General features: G+C 47.5%; 7 protein-coding genes across 7 annotated transcripts; 5 read left to right on the forward strand and 2 right to left on the reverse strand.

Moving 5' to 3' along the window:
- L228DRAFT_50418 (hypothetical protein) lies at positions 1-1,181 on the forward strand. Its single transcript, XM_018336650.1, has 3 exons — positions 1-517; positions 567-904; positions 960-1,181. The coding sequence occupies exons 1-2, from the start codon at positions 130-132 to the stop codon at positions 899-901; spliced, it is 723 nt and encodes a 240-aa protein (XP_018184850.1). The 5' UTR covers positions 1-129; the 3' UTR covers positions 902-904; positions 960-1,181.
- A 1,047-nt stretch (positions 1,182-2,228) lies between these two features.
- Positions 2,229-3,126, forward strand: L228DRAFT_251422 (hypothetical protein). The gene is made up of 3 exons (XM_018333555.1): positions 2,229-2,426; positions 2,570-2,741; positions 2,819-3,126. The coding sequence occupies exons 1-3, from the start codon at positions 2,320-2,322 to the stop codon at positions 2,879-2,881; spliced, it is 342 nt and encodes a 113-aa protein (XP_018184851.1). The 5' UTR covers positions 2,229-2,319; the 3' UTR covers positions 2,882-3,126.
- A 494-nt stretch (positions 3,127-3,620) lies between these two features.
- On the forward strand, positions 3,621-5,564 carry L228DRAFT_251425 (hypothetical protein). The gene is made up of 3 exons (XM_018333556.1): positions 3,621-3,931; positions 4,053-4,745; positions 4,971-5,564. Exons 1-3 carry the CDS (start codon positions 3,925-3,927, stop codon positions 5,291-5,293), a joined length of 1,023 nt encoding a protein of 340 aa, XP_018184852.1. The 5' UTR covers positions 3,621-3,924; the 3' UTR covers positions 5,294-5,564.
- Positions 5,565-5,823: 259 nt separating this feature from the next.
- On the reverse strand, positions 5,824-8,531 carry L228DRAFT_50444 (hypothetical protein). The gene is made up of 2 exons (XM_018336652.1): positions 7,117-8,531; positions 5,824-7,061 (listed from the first exon to the last, which is right to left on the reverse strand). Exons 1-2 carry the CDS (start codon positions 8,180-8,182, stop codon positions 5,950-5,952), a joined length of 2,178 nt encoding a protein of 725 aa, XP_018184853.1. The 5' UTR covers positions 8,183-8,531; the 3' UTR covers positions 5,824-5,949.
- Positions 8,532-9,848: 1,317 nt separating this feature from the next.
- Positions 9,849-10,871, forward strand: L228DRAFT_50475 (hypothetical protein). Its single transcript, XM_018336653.1, has 4 exons — positions 9,849-9,896; positions 9,983-10,110; positions 10,175-10,706; positions 10,771-10,871. Exons 2-3 carry the CDS (start codon positions 10,090-10,092, stop codon positions 10,691-10,693), a joined length of 540 nt encoding a protein of 179 aa, XP_018184854.1. The 5' UTR covers positions 9,849-9,896; positions 9,983-10,089; the 3' UTR covers positions 10,694-10,706; positions 10,771-10,871.
- Positions 10,872-11,690: 819 nt separating this feature from the next.
- L228DRAFT_50437 (phosphoserine phosphatase) lies at positions 11,691-13,884 on the reverse strand. Its single transcript, XM_018336651.1, has 4 exons — positions 12,717-13,884; positions 12,402-12,659; positions 12,091-12,309; positions 11,691-12,016 (listed from the first exon to the last, which is right to left on the reverse strand). The coding sequence occupies exons 1-4, from the start codon at positions 13,545-13,547 to the stop codon at positions 11,921-11,923; spliced, it is 1,404 nt and encodes a 467-aa protein (XP_018184855.1). The 5' UTR covers positions 13,548-13,884; the 3' UTR covers positions 11,691-11,920.
- A 1,247-nt stretch (positions 13,885-15,131) lies between these two features.
- L228DRAFT_271544 (hypothetical protein) lies at positions 15,132-17,529 on the forward strand (the record flags this gene model as incomplete). Its single annotated transcript, XM_018335544.1, has 5 exons — positions 15,132-15,363; positions 15,432-15,564; positions 15,729-16,004; positions 16,058-16,451; positions 16,516-17,529. The coding sequence occupies 5 exons, from the start codon at positions 15,132-15,134 to the stop codon at positions 17,527-17,529; spliced, it is 2,049 nt and encodes a 682-aa protein (XP_018184856.1).
- Between the last annotated feature and the right edge of the window lie 582 nt (positions 17,530-18,111).

The following is an 18,111-nucleotide window of genomic DNA, read 5'->3' on the forward strand; positions in this document are numbered from 1 at the left end:
GTGTCGTCGGTATCATCGGTGTCGTCGGTGTCATCTGTGTCGTCGGTGTCATCTGTGTCGTCGGTGTCATCGGTGTCATCGGTGTCGTCGGTGTCATCGGTGTCATCCGCAAGCAGCACTCCAAGTGGCATGGTTGTGATCAATGCGACACCGGCGCAGCCTTCTGGAGTCGTGCGGCGGCAAGCAGTTCAAGGTTCTTATATCAGCGCCAATGGCTCAACGGTTTCCAATTGCCAGGACGGGGTATCTTTCCAAATTGTTGACGGCCAATTGTTTGGTGCGAACGGCCTGATTACCACTACCGCTGGGACTGCCTCACAACCTTTGGTTGGGGTAGCTGAGGGCGGGGAAATCTCGCGAACGTGGAAATATGCTGGAACTTCGCTTGTGTGGTCCAATCCACTCTTCGAAAATGGCGTTGCTCGATTTTGTTCCCAGTCGGATGGGCTTGTCATTGTTGTTCTCCAGGGTGATTTCCCATCTGGTTGTAACGCGGTGACATTGAGCGGTTTGGAAGGTAGGATATCCCGTCAATCTTTGCAGACATTTTACTGACCCAGTTAAAGTATCAAACTGTCCTGGCTATTCAAGCTCGAGCTTGCCTATTAGCTCGACCTCCGTGCCCCCTACATCTAGCGTTCCGTCTAGCTTGAGCATCTCCACTAGTCTTTCGAGCAAGAGCTTCCCCAGCAGCCATTCAATCAGCATCTCGAGCAAAAGCTTCCCGAGCAGCCATTCAATCAGCATCTCGAGCAAAAGCTTCCCCAGCAGCCATTCAATCAGTATCTCGAGCAAGAACATACCCTCGAGTGTATCGTCCCTGCCGGTCTCTTCACCTTCAACTTCGGCCCTACCAACTTTTGCGATCCAAGGGACGGGTGGTGTAGGCGGAATACCTTAATATATGTTTGTAATTTTAGCTAATTAATCTGTCTCAGACAATAAATGAGCCTCTTTACCTTGGCACTGATGGAGTTCTCCATGCAGATGTAGCTTCAGCAGCCCCATATTCCATTATTGACGGCCAGATGGTGCATATCAACGGGACCGGGGGTATTATATGTGTCCAACATGGTGAAGCCGGATATGGCTACACGGATATGTCACCCTCCCCAGACACTGACCCCGACATTAGTCGAACATGGGCGTTGGATGCAGCCAACCATATCGCTTGGACTAATTCGACCTTCTACCAGGGTACCGCTGTATATTGGCGCGGTACCGATCAGTCAGAGTACAGTTACAACTTCATCTATGTTATTTTCGAAAACTATGACCCAGGCAGCTCTTATGAGATGATTAATATTACTGCCGTGCAATGTGAGGCAGCCTCTCCCCCTCTGGTCTGGCTTTTGATGCTAACACCGACGCAGACCCTCCCTCCTAGTTATTTCGGCTCTCATTCTGGTCAAGTTACGCGGTTAGGTATACGTTTAGTTAGCTGTAGTTAGCACTCTACTACGCCGCGCGCAAATATGCTTTCCTCACTCTGAAGGCTTTTATTACGTCCGCGTGACCACTTGTCACCTGTCTTTTGTCTTTATTGGGAAGAAACAGGATAATTATAAGTTTAATATGAGTCCTTCTCTTGCTCAATTTCAATTGTATTTGATGAAGGGTCGCCATTGCCATTTTAGTTGGCCAATGAGAGTCGCCATCTTGACCCAACCCCATATTTATCTACATGTTGCCTCTGCATTTTCATATCGTGGAGACTGATTTTCTCAAGTTTATTCTGATGCTCAAAGATGGTGCCACAAACCACGAACGATGAAAAGGCCACCATAATCATTTAACGTAGACATTTTCGAAAAAATCGTCAGCCGCCTTGGTTGGTCTCATCTTCATTCCTTGTTGCCGTCTAAGTTACGCTTTGCATGTCTCCTCTCCCTTGATCCAGACGCATGCCTTATTGGCGGAGGAAGCTGGATTGGATATCGTGGTGGCACATCCACGCTTTGACCACGTGGAGAATCCGAAATTTCTGTAGGAGCCGCCTAGTCATGGTGGCATGTGACAAAAAAAATTTTTGAGAACAATTGAAGAGAATTTTCATTCAAGATCCTTTCGTTAAAAAAATAAAAATAAAAATTTAGACCGTATGGTAATACTCTGTTTGCAAGCTGTTGACAGCGTCTTGATGCTTGACAGCGGATGAATTAGGACAGCTTAGTCATCTATCCAACTTCTCTCGGAGCATCTCAGGCGACGCATATCCATGGATCAGGAGTCAATTAATTGCCGGAAAGACTATTCCTATTGAAACATCTCACTGCCTTTGGGTCTTTAAAAAGTTTCAATCGCTCTAATTCGTCCACCATGTCACAGTTTCGGGCCAAGAAGCTCGATCTGAGCTGCTTCATCAATGTCCGCGTACTACGGGATCACACCAAGCGCAAAGTCTTTGCAGAGCACGAACCTGAAAGGTGAGAAGCAAAATCTGGTTTTGAAAAATTGACATCGCTCCTCATTTTGACCCTGATAACCCGCGCGTCATCAATTGGCTGGTGTGCATATGGAGGGAGCAGGATGGCGAAATAGCAACGTCAAGCTAATTTACTACCCACAGACAAGCGCTCCGTTACATTATTCGCAACACGGCTCTTCCCCAGCGCGCTCGCGCCCAGGCTCAGCTTGAGCTTTCGCAGATGCATGCCTATACAAGGAGCACGCAGATCAAGAATCGATGCATAGAAGGAGGAAAGGCAAAGGGTGTTTTCAGTGATTTCAGAATGGCAAGGGTATGAGCAAATCCGGACCTTGGGGGCTTGTTCGCTTTCTTTTTCATCGGACGATTAATGCTGATATTGGTTCTTAGTTCCCATTCCGGATGAACGCCCTTGCTGGAAACCTCCCCGGTGTCAAGAAAGCCAGCTGGTAGAGCTATGGAAAAGCGTCAGCGGCTGTACTCTTATGCCGAGTAGACGGTCTTTGAAGAAAATCTGGCGTATTGGTCTTTCTTGTATATTCCTACGATCAGCGGCGTTCTGGTGTGTCATGCCATTTCAAAAGAATGATATAGAAAGAGGCAGAAAGGGATATTAGTTGCCTTTGAATGCGATAAACCTCCTGATAGCAGAAAATTAATGCTGCGTCAAAATCATAATTGTCGAAATAGTAACGACCATGACTGTGAGAAAATGTTGTCCTTGTGATTAGTATTTGACATAAATCGGCCACTCGATTTAAATTTGACAATGGGCCTTTTGAGTGTAGCTGTATGTTGCACCGGCTGCTTCCGCTGCTCATGGCGGCGTCAAACGAACGACTTGAGAGCAAACATACGTAACGCCAATAGCGATGAAACTGTCATCCATCCATCGTAATGAATACACTACTGCATTTTCTTTTAGACTCTCCCTTTCATTTTTTTGCCGGATTCACATCCGTTGACGCAGCACCTGCGAATTAATTGAATTGTTGCCCGCTCGAACATTCACAATTGCATACTACTATCGTACTTAACGCCTTCTTCCTTCTCACTCTTTGCGCTTAAAACCCTCTTCAGCGATTACGTTTTCTGAAACTTTCATTGCATGTTCTCTGCTCTTTCTCTTCACATTGTTCGCTTTGATCGTTGCATTTTCGGCTGCGAAAGATCATTCTTCTTGTGACGCAGCATGTTTCGACGCCTGAGCAGCAGTCTTCCAAAAGACCCCGAATTCCCTTTGGATCTGAAGGGGCTTGGGTATGTTGATAATTAGGTTGATATCAGTCATCGCCGATTCATCATTGCCAGTTGCCGTGCAAGAAAGCCCGAAGGGAAAATCCTAGCCTTTATTTAAGACACGGATACTTACAATCTTATGATACAGTTACTTTATCAATGACAAGGACGAGATACGCCAGATCGCCAATCCGGAAAAGGAATTCGAGTTCTTTATCACCAAGAATGAGCGGTACAATGAGAGACACCGCGAGGCAATGCACAGTGTGTTTCTCCCGTCCCTATTCCTTTCGCCACTCCTCGCCCCCCTTTCCCGCCTTTCCACTTCTATATCGCAGCTGCTCTTTTCAATCCATAGAACCGTCTACTCACAAAGCTGCGGTAGTTTGTCTTCGACGCATCATCTTTGAACGTCTTTCCGCCCTAGGTCTCACTCAGCTTCGGCTTCCACGCACTGCTGGGCCAAAAGAAAAACATATCCCAATCCTAGCCAGTAACGACCTCGAAGCACGAGAACGCATCATTCTTGTGTTGAATGAAGCAAGTCAAGATCTAGGTATCTTTGCATGGAGAGACACCCGATCCGAGCGGGGCGGTCTTGCCGTCGGCAGTGCCATCGACTTTGTCAAAGAAGTCATGTGTCACGCCTCGAACCCTTGTCCCAAGGGCAAAGCCACGGCAGACATCGTCAAGGACGAGCTCCAAGAAGTAGAAGAAGTTGTGCAGAGCGCTGAAACAGCTGCTCGCATAGTCTATCAGGACGTCAGCGACTCTCCGGGCATCGTCATCGCTAATCCAGGCCAATTGATCTGGCATCGGCGTGGGAAGCAAGCCATGACGCTGACAAGCTGGTTTTCGTTACCTCGCAAGTCCGCTGTCCACGGACCAATGCTCGTACATGAAGTGCACAACCGCGTCCCGGGCCATGAGGACTATGCTGCGCATCTGGGAAGTGTCTTTAAAGATGTTGTCGATCCTTTGATCTTTGGCAGGCCGGATGGTGGAAAACTTCCTGCAATCGACATTATTGCTCTGACAGACGGCGCTCTAGAGCTTGTGAGATTTCTCGATGACCACTGTAAGTTCTACTGAGTTGCTCACATGTTGGAATTTTTAACTATTTCACAGCTCCGCTGCCACCCCGTCTCCGTCCCCGTCCCCGTCCCCGCTTCACTACTCCGCCACTTCATTGCACTCTCGACCCCGCGCTATAAACACACATGATATGCTCCTGCTCCTACATGTTTGCGGGAGACTCTTGTAAAGCAGCAGAGTGTATTGACGCGAATCCATCATCATCTAGGGAGCCGCTACGAATCGTTTATCAGCGCTATCGCTCTAGGCGGGCCATTGCATAACAGCAACACTATCACCAACTCAGCATTCAGGAAATTTCTCTCCCGCAGAGCCCGAGCTTATGTAATATCTCATTTACCCGCAGGTACTCCAATTGACGGGGCATTTTACGGCTGCAACACGTATTCGTCCGGCGAGGCAGAAATCGCAGAGTGTGTCATGGGTAAATCATATCCGATGATGCTCGATTTCTTTGACGAAGTCGCCATGAACCCAGAAGGGTACGCTAATCCAGAGGTTCTAATTTTTGAGAATGAGAATGAAGAATGAAGGACGAAGGATAAAGGATAAAGGATGAAATGAGTCTGACGCTCAGACTGTAGGTGGAGGTCAGGCGAAGGAACCCCGTCCGTGATGGCAGCGTGTTGAGCGCTACCGCATTTCTGTATTTCGCCCCCAAAATCGTTGCATAGTGCCTTCATGGCATCATACTTGCCCTTTCATTGCAAATCAGCAGCAATTTTACTGAGAGCGTGTTCTCCATTCCGTTCAAACAAAACTTTTGTTCTCACACAATACTTTGCTGGATCATCCCTTGAGACTTTGAACACAAGTAATATTACACGTCTTCCAACTGAAAAAGAAACCAGTAGTTCGTAATCATGCAAGGCCTGTGCAGGCAGCCAAAATTTAGCTACTTGTATACAATAACCCACCTGCTCGCGCCCATCCATTTCCGGTATGAAAGAGCCACTGTTGTAGTCGAAAAGAGAGTTTCTGATCGTGCCATGTATCGAATGAATTTGCTCGCATTGCCCGAAATGGTCTCACCAGGAAAGAATATAAGGTTATACGATAATATTATGCAAAAGGTATGGAAAAAAGGATGACCTTGTCAAATTTCTCATTGGACCTTCGGACATGCGTACAACGCGAAGCGCCCATTATGTGCAAGCATTTTATAAAAGCTGGCTTCTTCCGCTTTATCAGGCCCCTCGTCCAAACAGAGTGCCATTTCCAAGTCTTAATTGAAAATTTATAAAGTCAATCATGATAGAACCAGTGACAACGACTCCATTGGTCGAGACAGAAGTATCTCCGAGAAAACTCTGGATATTATCCTGAGCAATAACAGCAACATTAAGCTGCATAGACTGCTGTAAAACAAACAGAACGCTAACTCGAGCAAAATCTAGTACTGTATTGTTGATTGCTAATGTTGAGAGTGCCGGCGTAGCTGACGTGGAGGGAGTGGTAGCAGTAGGAGCAGCTAATATTATGCCATTCGACGTGACGGCGGTTGGTGCAACAAGAGTAGACGACACGACAGTATAAGTTCGCGCTCTTCGGTGACGCAGGTGGTTGGAGATATGGGCGGAAACTAGGCTGGCTGGTGGTAACGGCATAGAAGCGTTGCACGGATATTGCAGTTCGGATCGAGCGAAACGTGTGGATTTCCCATTGAATGCAACCAGTGCATTCTCTGCCGCACATGACAGGTTTGTAGCGGAGAAAACCTGAAGAAGGGCAGACGAATTCAGATATATACCAAAACGATCTCCGGCGTCCCGAAGAATCTGAGGTATTGATGAGCCAAAAGTCACATTTCGAACAATATTGGAGTCCTGAGCAATTTCTGCCGTTGAACAAAATCCAGCATCTGCAATCTCGCATCGTTCTCCCGAGAACCCGTCCAGGCAGAGACAGCGGCAAAGATTGGAATTCAGCCAATTTAAACCTCCGTTTTGACAGATCAAGGAATTTTGGCACTGTTTCATTGTAGTAATAGAATGGCTCACAGCATCTTCATGCCTAAGCTTAGTGAAGAGAAGAGGAACGATAATTGCCGCTGCGATTACAATGATTAGGACCCCAATGACAATGGACAAAGAACCGGGTGATGAGCCGCAGTACTTTCCCCGTCCTCTTTCAGTGTCTTTCTGGATCTGAAACGAACTGCGTGGCTGCTTAAATGTACGACCTCTTAGGGACGACGGCCAGTGAGTCGCATATAGGTCTCGCTCAGTCGGTGTCGAAACACAAGGCGGCGGAAAAGATGCAAGCATATCCGATAATGAATTTGATCGTTTTTCGAAACCTTCGAAGGTTAGTACGCACGCGTACAATAAACCATGGCGGATTACAAATCTTACTACATGTTCCTGGCACTGAGCCTTTTTCACTCTCGCTTGTCGGTCTTGAAGAAACTGGTTCTCTATCCAAGAATGCGGCCAACCTTGTTGCTCTTTGAATTAGTGCTGGCAAACTGGCCAATCTGGTATCAGCTCCCGCCTGGTTTCTGGAAGCGTCTTTGAACATAGAAGGTCTCTGAGTGGGCATTTCTTCCTCCCCAATAGATATGATAAGAGCAACTTGATGGATATTCTGCTGGAGATGATTCGAGACTCCTGCACTGGAACGGTTGATATGGCCTGACAAAGATAAAGAACGTCTGTGCTTTGAATTCGGAGAAGATTCAATGATTAATGCTTGCTCCTCTTCGGCTTCCTTTTGGAATGTAGTCTTTCCGCCATCATTCATCAACTGTCGCGCCTTTGCTTGACATTGACCGGCACGTTCTTGGCGACTATATTGGAGCTCGGATATATCAGCATCAGAATATTCAGAAGGGGAACTCGATGCAATGATAAGCTCCGAACTCTCTTCGATAATGGTGCTCACAGCCGGTCTGTGTGTATAGAATGACGGGAGCGATCGTCGACTACTATTGGAAGAGCCTGGCAGCATGTTATTCTGACCGATTGAAGAAGTCTGGTTGCATTTGAAGGAATTTGTACGTTCCCGGAGCGGCACTTCAGTTTGCAGCGAGTCAATAGTTCCTGGACCCCCTTGGTTTTGCATACTCCTCTGCTTCACCTCACGAGTTCTATGTCGAAATGTATATGGCCCCTGAGAGGACGGTCCGGCTACAGCAGCCCCTATATCCCGAAGATCAACTCTAGGTTTGGAGCCGCCATGTCTACTTTCGGAAACAGGCACGCAGAAAACGGCACTTTGAGTATTCGTCTCGGAGCAATGAGTCGTAGGTGAAGAAGACTGGCTGATCAAGCCATTAAGAACGGACTCCCTCCTCTCTTGCGTTCCCTGACAACGTTCTTTGCCAATGCAAGCTGTGCATTCCGGCCACAGTAAGACAGCACAATGACTATCGTCCTTCGAATCTCCTCCCTGATTGCGTGTCTTTGCTGATGACATCATATGTTTTGGTGACAAGTATTCAGACCTTTACGGGAAACTTTGTTGCTAGAATCTGCAAATTCCCGGACAGTAGCCCAATACTCCGGCTCCGACGAAGCCACCGAGGCTAATTGCTTAGACTGACGCTTCTATAGAGGGGGTTGAATGGGACCGCAAATACAATCAGCAGCTAGTCGCTGCTAAAATTCCTCATATCAACGCGAGATGTGCAATGATTTAAGGGAGTTACCCCAACCGTTGTCAGGACCGTGCAAGAGAGTCCAAGCAAATTAAGATGTGGGTGCTGGTCGATGACCTTTCACAAACCGGATATATATAGTAGACAGCTAGCGACACCTTGGCCGAGATGCCGCGTAGCTGACAGGCCGTAATATGAAGTTAAAAGTAATCTATTTTGTACTGTCTTTTGCAACTCCCGGATATTTATGACTGAAAGAGAGCAACTGGGTAACAGATTCGTAGAGGCCAAAACTGGTGGTCCTTGCTCAATTTTTCCGATATCGAGCCAGTCGTACGCCGATGGTATTTCAAATTGTGGGATTGACGGTATATACCCCAGCTTTGATCAGGAACATGCAGGTAGGGAAGAGATACCGCAAACAATTTGATAGCACGTGCTTACGGAGTATTGCAACGTGTTGAACCTTCAACAAGTTCAAAGCCTGATGAGAAATAAAAGCAAAATGTCGGAGAGATGGCTAGAACATGACTTCTGCCATGCAGATCTTCAAGTGATCACCACTAGTCAAGCTCAGCAACGAGCGGGCTGTCTTTAGATTTTGGGCAGGTCTGGCCATGTTGGAGTGTGGGGTGAGGCGCCACAGCTCGCCGTGGGGAAAGCTTTGGAGTTGACCGGATTTCGAAGCCATTTCCGCCTCGAAAGCAGACTGGAACAAATGGAATTGATTTTGACCAGGATCGTAAGGCCACAGCAGCATCGATTGAAGGCTAATGCATTTCCAGAGTAGTTAGAGGCGGTTTCTTTTCCGTGTCGCACGAAGAGCGCAGAACGACTAATTTCCAGCCGGTTAAATGTAGCCCATACGTCGTTACCATATGACTTATCGGAAGTCGCCTGAAAAGAACACAGCTATGCCGGTTGTCCCTTCCGACAGCCTTTGGCCACAAAACCCCTGCCAGTGGCGTTGCTGTTAAATTGCTCTTTGCCTGGTGGAAATTGAACAGTCACGGAAATCCCACCAGTCAGAGCCAGAAACAGCGGATCTCTCACTCGTGCTGCGTTGCACTGCTGCAAGCCACCATGCTCTCTTGCCCATGCGCTTATATAACCTCTGCCATCGCTCGACCCTCGTTCTCCTGAAACGTGCCAAGAGGCACAGCAATGAGGCAGCATGCGCCCCCTGAGGCACAAAAAAACCCCCTCCTGATTGCATTAGCTTGGCAGTCGTGATATTTTTGCACTCAGCAGGAATCGAAATTTCCATATCCATACTTTCATATGGCTTGAAATATGATGCGTCTCGATTGTTGTGTCCCAAGAAGTATATCATCGCGATTGACTTCCTGCACAGATTCCGGTCCTCGACTCAAGTCTCGAGGTTGACACTGATTTTAACAGACAAGTCTCATCATTTTCTTCCAAAAAACTAATATTGGCATCCGACCAGTTGATGATGCTGATTCGTATACTAGAAAGCAATCTGCTCGACTTGTCCACAACGTTGAGGACGTGGACACCTAAGTGTTTATGATGGTAGCTCCTTACGTTTTTGTAATTTTTCAGCTCTTCGCTCGTTGTGCCTCTGCAAGAACATATTGACGTGCGGGTTTAATGTCAAGTTGCCCTTACATGATATACATGCCACCGCGCGTGATTCGCATGCTCAATGCGCTCTAAAAGGACATCCTGACCGACAGATATGATAGTTTGACCAGGCAGTGAGGAAATGAATGATACCCGGAATAAGGTACCTCATCATCCCCGACGCCAGCCGGCAAGGAAGCGGATCGTGATTAATCTTTCTCCGCCAGTCAAAATCAACGAGGCTCCTCTCGTTTGATTCCGACGTCTCTCTAAAAACCAAGCAACGAACATTTTTCTTGAAGCGTCAGTTGAGAAGTCCCGGCCATCGTACAAAGATATTGCAATTGTTCCAAGCTTCATCCCTCAAGTTGCAATGGGGTATTCATCCAGCTCAGAAACATCCCCAACATGTAACCCGGGCTGATAGATCGTTAATTTCACCTTCAAGCCGACAAGTATCAACGCATAAACATGTTTCCGGGATTTCGGAACACAAGAGTCATCCTCAGGAACAACCGACTGTTATATCTAGTAGAATCTCTACAGCTGGACAAACTGCGGAACGTTCAAATTCGAGTGAAACGTCGCTACATGAATTGTCACTATCAGGGCCGCCTTTCAAAGATCTTCCTGTTCTGCCAACGCTTTCACCCTGTCCTAGAGATCAACGGACTCAATGCTTTGTACTTTCCATTCAAGGTAGTATTTCTGGAAGACTCAGCGCCTGTTACTACCGCAACTTGTGAAATTGATAAATTAGTATATGCCAGCAAGATTCCCTCCAAAGACATCATATTTGATCACACTGCTCTGACAAGCATAGCCGAAGATGAAGATCGAGACGACATAGAACAAATTTGAAGGGGCCATCTGCATCGACAAAGGACCATAGAGCGGCAGAAGCTCTCTTTGTCAAGGAATCTTTAACTGCTCCTATGGAGAACGTTTCCTTATTCTAGTCTAATGCTGAACTGAGGCCAAAATGGATATTTTTACGCACGGAAAATTCCAAGACAGCATGGCATCAGAAGGAATTGGATGCAGATCCGCACACCTTCTCAGCCACTGGAGCGGACAACGGAAGTCTTCAAAGCAAAGCCCAGGAATGTTGAAAATGACGATCTGTCGGAGCCTCGTCCCCATGTTGAGATCTATCGGAAGGAAAGTCGGCCAAAAATGTTACGATGCACGCCTTATGACCACAACATAGTCTTATTTAGCAAGGATATTTCCATGAGTCTCCTCACAAAGGCGAATGGAAACGAAAGTCATAGCAAACATTGTTGCCACTGCATATATTTGGTATTTCATGGCCAGATTGCACGCTGTGTTAATGTGCTGATGAATAACGTTCTTTGGAAATTGGGACTTGCCTACTAGGTAGGTAACTACTTCCCTTCGATTTCAAAATGTTAAAAATAGTTATCCATTCAAGTCTCCTGAATTTCAATTTTAATTGCCATTGGACAGCGTGAAGAAGCATTGTTCCGGGGTCTGAATTGGTGCTTCTCATTTCTGTCTTTGTAGTACAATTTGCGGCTCAGGCTCCTTTATCTTCCTTTGACTTGGTGCCCTTCCAAGTGTTGCGATGCCGCTGAGGTCCCTTTCCCTTGCTATGCCTTGTCTGCAAATCTCAAGTCGTGAGAACGATATTCCAGGCCGATCTCGCCTTCAGCTGACCCTATGCTGTCGGCTCTATCACATTAAATTGCGGCTTTTGCATCGGTCTAGATGATGTGCGGTATATTTTAAACTCTGGCAATCACTATATTGTATCATTCAACCCCTTTCACATATAAATATCGCTCTCTTTTGGCGACGTAGCTTTGCACCTCATAATGCTTTAATTTATTCGTCTATTCGTCAAATATTCAAAATTACAATGTAGTATCGCGGCTAGTTTCTATTAAGTGTAGATAGTAACTAGCTTGACCGAGCCGATGATAGATCAATTGAGTCTTCAAATAGCAAGACTACGACACCTCCAGCAGTGCTTGTTGTTCAGAAATGCTGAATCCAAGCAGATATAGTATATCTTGGAGGGATGATGAATTGACCCGAGTAGGAGCCTGAGAAAAAGTCAGAAGTAGTCCATGAATCCTTAAATCAGCACCTTACGGTGCTCCTCTGCCAAAAAGCTTACCTCGAATTGAACTCTGGGCTTCGCGTTGAAGGCCACTCCCAAGCCTGCAGTCTTCATCATCGGCAAATCGTTGGCGCCGTCACCAACGGCCATAACCTGCGCTAACGGAATGCCGTTTTCTGCGGCAATCTGTTTCAGGAGGAAGGCCTTGCGGTGTGAATCGACGATATTGCCAGTCAATTCTCCAGTGAGCTTGCCGGTTTCAGGACACGCCACAAGCTGTTAGGGGCATCGAGTCAGCCGTGTCACTCTGAAGGAAGAATGCGACAGCTACAAAATTAAATAGGAAGTAGGCGTTCTGAGACACATACATTGTTTGCGAAGGCATAATCCAAACCAAGTTCCCCCGCAAGCCACTCAGCAAGCGGCGTAAAGCCGCCACTGAGAACGGCCATTTTGAATCCGAGGCGCTTTAATGCTAAGCAGAGCTCTCGAGCACCAGGGGTGACTCTGATAACAGTTTTGAGCTTCTCGAAAACATCCCCCGGCACGCCTTTGAGAAGAGCCACGCGGGCATTAAGTGAAGCAGTAAAATCGAGTTCACCATTCATGGCACGCTCGGTAATCTCCTAGAGTTTTCACTTTGTTAGTAGAATTGAAAAAAACGAAAGGAGAGATATACATGCCGAAACTTGCTTCTCAACACCAATCGCCCGGGCAATTTCATCGATGACTTCCTGCTGGATCAATGTGCTGTCCATGTCGAACACGGCAAGGCGTTTGTGCTTTCTGAAGACGCTCTCCCTCTGAAAGACAACCTCGACATTCCACTGCCTTTCAAATCTCCAAATGCTCTCATGCTTTCGCAAGTCTTCGAACGTGAGATACTCCGGGTTTGGTGGAGGAGAGAATGTGATCTCCATGACTCTGGGGTAGACCTGCGAGTCAAGGCAGCGATGAGAAGTCGTGAGCCGCTGATACGGATGCTGTAGCTCTTCCAGGATTTGGAGGAAGTAGGTTAAACAAATCTGGCTGATATAAAATCCATAGAGGTGATCAAGCGGCTCGGGCTCAGAGGTTTCTGCACCAAGCGATAAGTGCTCGATGGAAGTCGAGGGGGCTCCGGTTTCAGTGGACAACTGAGCATGTCGCTGCCGCACTCTATCGGCTCTGTAGAAGATAGTCGCGACGATCTTCTCGCCTTCATTTGGCCCCGGCTGACAGTTGTTGTGGGACATGGTGTGAATAATACCCGCATTCTTGATACGTGCTGCGCTTGCGCCAGCAGGGTTTCCTTGGAATTGTTCATAATCATCGTCGTCGGGCTCGGACGAGCTTTCGCTGCCTGGCGTGGCACCCCGCAATTGATGCTCATCAAGTCTGTCATTGACGAGGTCACTGAAAGGGCGGCGATATTGTTGATGATCTTGGAGGATCGAACCCCCGCTCAAGGAGCTATGTCTCAGCATTGGTCTTTCGGCGCGTGTCGCTTTATCGATATTCCCGTCTGCAGCCATATTGTTGGTGGGCGCGGTCGGATATGTATACACGCCAGGTGCAGCAGCCTTCTCACCGAAGCGGTCAAGCAATTAACGATAGGTACGTCTTACACCGATATGTACAAGTGGAAAAGTCTTGATTGCGACTGCGTGCAGAACGTCGAGGAAAATCCGGCCAAGGTGCTTAGCAAGCAAAAACGAGTTCCGTGATTAGGATGCGGGTAATGTTTCGCAGGCAAATATCATAAACCCGTTCAATGCGTTCTGCACGGAATGTGAGCTAAGCAGACAACGGCGCCGGGAAGGATACGCTAGGAGGGATTTCCTAAGGAGCTTGCAGTCAAAATCCAGGGTCTCAAACTAGTCGTTGAATGAATGCAAGCGTCCGCTGCAGGTAGCCGGTCAGTTAATTGAAACAGCTTGACTTGTCGGGGAACGGAATCGCGCGTTACTTGGCCGCAGGAAAAACATACCGGGTCCAGGGGTTTGATGTGATCAGAGCGAATAGAGATGAGGAACAAGAAGCTTACCACAGCGCGGTCTGACGGGTCGTACGACGAAGTAGACGGTAGAGGTTGTACTATATCGTATGTCGACTCGAGAAGGTGACGCTTGTGGAGGCAGAGCAGAAGGAAACGACGTCGGAGGGACAGGCGGGCATGAGCCGATTACCGGCTTCTACGATCGTTCTGTCTAGTTACTCTCTTTCTCCGGCAGCAAAAAGAGCCTTTTTTTTCTTGTCCCGCAAAATTTAAGTTGACAAGCTAAGAGTAGTACGCTGTGCTGTCCTACGCGTAGCCTGGTAGCTAATTTAGCAGAAACTCCACGCGAGAGCCGCGGGGGAGGACGAGCCGATTCCTTGGGACCCTGGAATATCTTTGCTTGTCTGGATCCCTTAACTAAGGCAAACGCCTCGACCGTACGTTACGTGGGGCGCTCGTTTACGGAGTAGTACTTCGCTAGTTGGGAGTTCTAATCCCGACGGTACTGCATACGACTGCTTGTATCATCAACATCAAAGTCCCTTGAACGTGCAGCGACATTCGAATGCCAACCGAGCAAGGGCCTTTGAAGGCAACGCTTGAACCAGTATCATTCTGCCTAAGGTACCTAACCTACCTTAGGTCCTGCCCAAGAAACAGTACATATCCGCTAAATATCGTTAAACTGCTAGCTTAATCAGGATTCAGCGCGGCCCTTCACCTTCCTTTTTCCCCCACCTAACTGCACAGTTGAGCAAAGTAAACAGCCGGACAAGTTTGTCTCGGCATCTGGCAGCTTCGGACAGGCATATACTCATTATCCAATTATCTAGCCTCGACACCTGTTTGATATGCGATTGGACTAATGCGTCAAATACCTGTTTAAGCCGTTTGATAGCGCTGTTTGTACGGGTCGGCGCATATACTGGCGCTTTGTCTATCAATAAAGCTCCTCTCTGTCAGGCTGCGTCCTGTCCCCTGCTAGTTCAGTCAAATAGAGGCGTGTTGCTGATGCAGCTTCTGTTTTCATACCGGAGTATCTGAACATTTCCATCCGAAACACAGATCCTGCTTTAGCTCGGCCACATCATTGATGAGCCAATGACCCCGGCCTTCCCCCATGGCATCTCTTCTCCACTCCTTGTTTCACAGCATTTTCTCAACTCGAGACACCACAGAGCCTGATCGGCCTGTCTTTGGCGAAGAGGATATGAAAGTTCTGCTGGGACACTTCCCTCCAAGTCAAGTCTGCACAACCTCTGAAGGCTCGCTTTTACTTCCACTGCGTTCAGGAGTAGGTTTGCTAAAAACTGAGGATGTTAGAGAAAAATTGAGGGTGACCATTGACTCCGGTACGTTGCCGCATCTTCTCTTGCGTGTTGTTGTGCTTTAAACCTAATCAAGCGTAACTTGAGAATAGGATCGCGGAGTTTTGCAGTTTTTGATATTGCAGAGGCGCTTGACCTAAGTGAGGAGGAGATTCGAAGCTGCCTACCTGCTGAAGAAGACCTGTCCGATTGGACGCTTGATCGCGGCTCTGCCGTCATCACGAGGTATGTATGAATCACTACTTTCCGCCACCATGTCGAAGCCTTTCTTTATTGCTGCCTGTTTGTCAGGCGACATTATGTTCCTTCATGTCTGCACTACCTTTTGTGGGCCCACACAACATCACATGCCCAATGTCAAAGCTGCAGATGCTAACTGTGGAGAGTAGACCTGCGTACCAAGAAATTGCACAGTGTTTGCTGCATGCCTCTCAGACTGCACCCATACAGATTGCGCAATTCACCGACGAAAATGGGCTTTCTGCTGCGTGCCTTCGGACACTCGTACGGCGCCTGAATGCTGGTTTGAGCGACCCTGAGGGACCGCTTCTACGTGATGATAACACCCTTTTTTATGCCGGATATTCGGAAGAATGGCTCTGCAGCCTAAGCTTCCAAGAAGCACTGCAACAAGAATTGACCAACCGGCTGCGATCTGCGACCGGGTCAGTATTCTTTTGGCATGGCATGTCTCTAGCATCTAGCTAACTAATTTTAGACCTTATTCGCCCAATTCCAATGAATTCACTGGCGCTCCATCCCAAGCCTTCCTTTTATGGTGTATGGACTCTATCAGTCGGGATCCCAGAGTGACGTTTGATGGGTACTTCCACACCGAGGCTGACCATGTCATCTTCTTTCCCCTATGCTACTTGCACCAGCTGAGGGAAACTCTTATACGCCGACTCGAGGCAGGGGCCATCAAATCTGTATCTGTCGACGAGCTGCAGAGACGTTTGCCAAATCGAGTCTCCGTGTCGGACTATTTGGTGAAAGAAGGAGATAGTCGTGTCGTCATTTTATCGGAAAGAGCGATAGCGAAATTAGACTATGACAGCCTCGTCCGTTCGGTCATCAAATCAGTTGCGGATGATGGATTCGCTGCATTGGACGTGAGTTTTGTTCTTTTGTTTTTGGGATGCTCTGGGGCTGCAAGCTAGTTCTGACGTTTGTTAGGTCTCTGATTTTGAATTATCTGTCACGGATACCAAAAGGCTGAACGAGAAGATATATGCATCTTTAAGGTCTCAACTTCGTCAAGGGGTAAATCTTGGCGATGTACATCTCATATCCGGTGTCTTCTTCCACAAAACGTTTCTCGAAAGCCTCAAGGAGGATGCTCGCGTCCAGGCCGAATTGCAGGGAAGAATATGCTCCGAAAATGGCACGGATGATAAATTTTCCATTCGACAAGTCCAGCAGAAGCAGGTTCGACAATTTCCAGCAGTAAGCATTCAGGTCCTTTCCGATATCTACGACAAAGAAACCAAACTTGGGCTGGAGACTGCATTCAATTCTCAGAAAAAGAAGGTGAAAGACGAAGCGGTGTGTCGTTTTGTGACTTTATGGCGCGAGAAAGTTATGGTGAGATTTCAGCTTCATTACTCTGCAATTGAAACCTTGGACGATGCAAAATTATGTGCAGAACTTCAAGGCGCCCTTTGTGGATATATGACGACTTCCGTCCTTAGGGAGACAGTACAGACAGCCCGAGCAGAATCTTTCTTGCGGGGGAAATCCGCCACTCGTCATATAGAAGAACTTCAACGATCTCTTAATTCCAATGACCTTGAGGACGATCCCGGAAGAAAATTGACTGGCTTATTGCAGAGCTTGCAAACGTTTGCGACGAAAGAGAAGATACAATGGTGCGACGAAGAGCTTTTGAGAACGCGCAAATTATCTATTCTTCGAGACATGGTCAGGACACTTCGTGGGTCGATAGATGATGCACGGCTCTTTCTGACACTGGTTGTGGTTCTTCTTGCAAGTCGACGACAAGGAATTATTTACGCCAGCGGTCGCTTCGCTCCTAGATTGCTGAGACAGCTGTGCACCGAGATTGAGGCCGACCAGTATAACTGGCTGCAGAAGATAAAGGAGGCTGCCAAAGGTAGTAGCATGACATCTCAAGATCGAGCCTTGGCGCTTAATATCGCCGAACAGGCTCTTTCTTCGATCCTGGCATAGGTAGCTACGCTCCAAGCTATTCAGGGTCTCATTTCAGAGACCCGAAAACCCCTATCAAGGCCATTTTACGAATTCCCTCCCTTCCCTCAAAGTCGGGCAAGACTAAAGACCCAATACAAGATATTTCTCAGCTTCACTTGATGGCAATTCATTCCTAATTGTCGTTCGCTTAATTTTAAAATGGGATACAACTAATCAGTGAGCTGGCTGTGAAATTGAATGAAACCACTGGGCCAACTGTCTGAGACTGGACCATCAGCATTGGGCAACGTCCTTATTTTACTGCTTCCTAAGAGACTATGAAATGGGTAGGTGTAGGCTCGATGAGCACCTAGTTCGAATTTATCAGTACAAGCGGCTCATCGAAACGTCGACCCTTGATTTTAATTCCCCTCCCTGCCTCATAAGTTTTTTTTTTTTTGTTTCCTTCCTAAAGCTACCAGTACGTACTTTTTAAAACCACGCTCCAGGTTTACAGTTGCCGATACAGGTTCCTCGAAACGTTCCTGTCCTTGGAAAGTAAAAGTCAGGAACGCGAAATCCATTGGGTCGGATCCAGGAATCTAGCCTTTCGCTAGGCCG

Source organism: Xylona heveae (genome assembly GCF_001619985.1).
Source record: "Xylona heveae TC161 unplaced genomic scaffold L228scaffold_14, whole genome shotgun sequence".
Lineage (NCBI taxonomy): Eukaryota > Fungi > Ascomycota > Xylonomycetes > Xylonales > Xylonaceae > Xylona > Xylona heveae.